At 32.2% G+C, this 4160-nt stretch overlaps 1 protein-coding gene across 1 annotated transcript; it reads right to left on the reverse strand.

Moving 5' to 3' along the window:
* Window positions 1-1861: 1861 nt before the first annotated feature.
* Window positions 1862-2135, reverse strand: LOAG_13180 (hypothetical protein; the record flags this gene model as incomplete). Its single annotated transcript, XM_003148690.2, has 1 exon — window positions 1862-2135. A coding segment is annotated over one exon (274 nt), but the record flags the coding sequence as incomplete, so codon positions are not given.
* Window positions 2136-4160: the final 2025 nt, after the last annotated feature.

Genomic DNA, 4160 nt, shown 5'->3' on the forward strand with positions numbered 1-4160 from the left:
TAAACAAGGTGGTCTGCTAATTTGGTATTTAACCAGCAGTCGTTCTTGCACTAAAGGCAAGAGAAATTTCCTTGAAAAGAGAAGGATAATTAGCAAATCTGTAGAAATGACTATTTATCTTTAAATTTTACATATTGCAACAAAGAAATCTTGTGATCACTGAAACTCGACAAGGCCAAGTCTAACAGAAGCCATGACTTGGGTGAAAGGTTTATGGTACAGAACTACTGACAACTATTTTGATAATAAATCAGAGCAAATTGCATGCTAAAGATTATGTATAAGAGATTAGGATAAGGGATAAAGATAACTCGCCGTAGCTGTGCAGAAAACGGGGCTGAAAAAAATTTAGTTATTTGACAATTTTTCGGATGAATGTAACATGATTGTCTCAGTAAATGTAAGTATCTTCTACACGACAAGTAAGACATCCTATAAAAATTGATCCTAATCCGTCATTCAAAGCAAAAATTAATAAAACACATCAGTGTTATGCTTCAGTATGAAATACAGTATTCAACTAAGTTTGCACTGAAAAATGTTTGCGTGACAACTCAAACATGATTGCATAATGGAACTCACATTTACAGTACCCTGTTGGAATGTTTTTATCCATCCTCTTTTTATTAGTATCAGTCACTATTTATTATAGTGTTTCATTGTAATGCTAGCGTACTTGTTTCATAATTGATTCGGGCACTTATTGTACGGTGAGAATTATTTTCTTTTTTTTTCTTTTTTTTAATTATAAGGATTATTAAGCTAATTACGATATCACAGACGAAACAAATCATTTCCAATTTTCATTCCCGTCATTCTATCCCAGAATTACTGATAACTGGAGTGAATTATATCAAATAGGAAAAAGGAGTAATCCGAAAAATTCAATAAGAAAAAGAAAGGATGAGGATTTCGTTACACCCCGGTAATTCCTTCCGGATTCTCTCTTTCAAAAATTTCCTTTCCCTTGACAAATTGAACATATATTGGGAATGACAGGTGTTTAGGCGGGAACGATTTTATTTGCAGCAATTAAAAATTTGTGAAAGAATCAATATAACACAATCAATAAATACTCAATATATAAAATCAATATATACAAGTATCAAGAAATAAACATTTCAAGAATTTTTTCTTTTTCAACTCCATTGATGCAAAAATATAGCATAGTTTTTGCTTGTACTATTTCAGTACTATTTCAACCAAATAATAAACAACAATAAATTATGCATGAAATTTCAGCACAAATCAAGAGATAGCCGAAAATGAAACGATTGTAAAAATAATATGGATAGGGAAGGTTGCCATGAATTTTGAGTAGTTATAAAACATTGGTAAATTCAAATACTGTGAACACTGCTCTAGCTTTTTATAGTTAAAAAAAAAGAAAAGTGAGACGAAGTTGGTTTTGTTCATTGTTGAAATCATTAACCTCGATTTAATTAGGCGGATATCCATCCATTCATATTATACAAAAGTTGGTTTATTGATCAGTTGTATCATTCATTCTAAATAGACGACATAGATATCTATCCACAAAGTTCATGAACAGTAAAATGCAATTGACGTGGGATGATAGAAAAAGAAGAAAAAATTCTTACTTATGCATGAGTTTGATGAAAAAATGATGCACGTGCCGTTGACAGTTCGACAGATGAATGAACAATGCCATCATAGCAGTACCTGGTTGACAGTACGTAATGAACGAATTTTCCTATAACGAATAAAACATCAACTTTTTTGTGTTGGAAGAAAGACAATAAAATTAATTGTTCCTACACGATTTCACTGCCAATAATTGAACTGCTAAACATTTAAGATGATGATGAATATGGCAATGTAATCGAAGGTTACCAATTTTTCACAACTGAAGAACATACTGGTAGGCAATAAGGAACCGACAACGCAATACCATATCCAATTCCGTATCCGATTCCGCATCCAGTTGCGTATCCAATCGCGTATAAAGTCCCATATCCAATCCCGTATCTAAATCCGCAATCAGTTCCGTGTCTATTTGTATAACTAGTTCTGCTCCTTTGTACAATTTCGTGTCCAGTTCCATATCCGATTTCGCATTCAATTCCGCATCCAGCTCTACCCCCAGCTTCGTATCCAGTTCCGTATTCAATTGCCTGATTCATACTGTCACTTCCATCAGCTACTGTTTCTGTTTGAGCATATGAGCTAGTCTGGAAATTCTCAGATGGCAAAATAACAAGAATCTTGTATTTCCGTTACGGTACAAAATATGATTTTTTAAAAAGAGTGCAAGTTATGAATTAGTTGATGTTTTTTACTTCCTTTTTACTTCGTAGTTGATGTTTTTTACTTCCAAATATGAATAAAATGTATCAAGCAGGAAATGATATGGCGCAAGTTGTCGACCAATGTCAAATACTGTAAGAAATGAGTGTTGAAGTTAGGAAAGATTTCGTTGAAATTGTTGGTATTCAACGTTGAAATTTCTCAACGGATTCATCTATCATTATAATATCGTTAATTAGGCCATGTCTATTATCAACATTTCACATTGATGAAATAGGTATGTATATGCATGTTGACAAATTACTAACTGTGGATTTGAGACATAAGCGTTATATTGGAAATACTGAATATACAGATGTGATAAATTTAGAACGATATCTATACGAAATGAATTCATTCAGACAAATATGAGAAAATAGACTTAGAATAATTTTAAAAAGCATCTAATGGATTGATAAAATTGTTGCAACAAATTTAAAGAGGTGTCAACAGAATTGTCACCATTAAAAGCATATCATCGCAATATTTCACATATTCATTCAAAGTAAAAGTGATACGCTAGATTTAATTCTTTCGAGGCAATATAATTCAGAATGAAAAACACTGTAGAAATAAGAATTGCCGCACATTTACAGGATGGAAGAGCAATTTGAAAATGCTCTGCGGCTTCCACTTATGCTTCTATAAAAAGTCCAAAGGTTAATCCTATTGTTATTATTTATGGCTTTTGAGAGATTGGCATTTTGACATTGACATGAGAAAATTTGATCTGAAAAAGTGACTGTTAGCTGAGATATAACGTTAATTTTCGGTATTTTTCTCTTTTCAATTTAATTTATTTCCTCGTTATCGTATGCTATGCATTCATTACGTCTCTTCATAGATCTAAATTTGATTGGCTAAAGGAGAACAGGCTAAAAATTTCAACTCTTCACTTTTCCCTCTACTTAATTAATATTGATCTATCAACCACAAAATATTTTCTAAAAAGAAGAGAGAAAACCAGAGATGAACTCGTAGAAATGGCAAAACAACATCTGATTGGCAAACTCGCGAACTTTATGCATGTTTTAATATTTTATATGAAATTCATCCATCGTATCGTGTAACCATCGCTCTTTCTTCGATGAAAGCATTTTATACGGATTGAAGAGAAAACGGTAAAGGCATTCCATCGTTTGATACAATTGTAATTCATTTACATATATAACATTAATTGATAAATGACTAAATAAGTGTCTGTCATGTAATTGATTGATTAATTGCCCTTTGATTGAAGGCAAATTTACGGATCGATGAAAACATATTTCTTGGTGTCAAAGGTTTTTTTGATGAAGGAAGTCATCAAGAGTAATGGAAAGGGTGAAGGTCAGCATCAAATCTACTTCTTTTTGAAATCTAACAGAAATGTACAGAGGGAAATCATATTACACATGTCATCATAAAAGATAACGTGGGAGTGAAATGAATTATTGTTACTGTTAATGGTATACTTCAAATTGGTTCAAATCGGAAAGATCGCGAGTTTGCCAATCAGATGTTGTTTTGTCATTTCTACGAGTTCATCTCTGGTTTTCTCTCTTCTTTTTAGAAAATATTTTGTGGTTGATCGATCAATATTAATTAAGTAGAGGGAAAAGTGAAGAATTGAAATTTTTAGCCTGTTCTCATTTAGCCAATCAAATTTAGATCTATGAAGGGACGTAATGAATGCATAGCATACGGTAACGAAAAAATAATTACTTTTTCTCATGTCAATGTCAATCAATTCCTCTCAAAAAGCCATAAATAATAACAATAGGATTAACCTTTGGACTTTTTATAGTAAGCATAAGTGGAAGCCGCAGAGCATTTTCAAATTGCTCTTCCATCCTGTAAATGTGCGGCAATTT

The sequence above is a fragment of the Loa loa genome (genome assembly GCF_000183805.2).
Source record: "Loa loa unplaced genomic scaffold supercont3.1061, whole genome shotgun sequence".
In the NCBI taxonomy this organism is placed as follows: Eukaryota; Metazoa; Nematoda; class Chromadorea; order Rhabditida; family Onchocercidae; genus Loa; species Loa loa.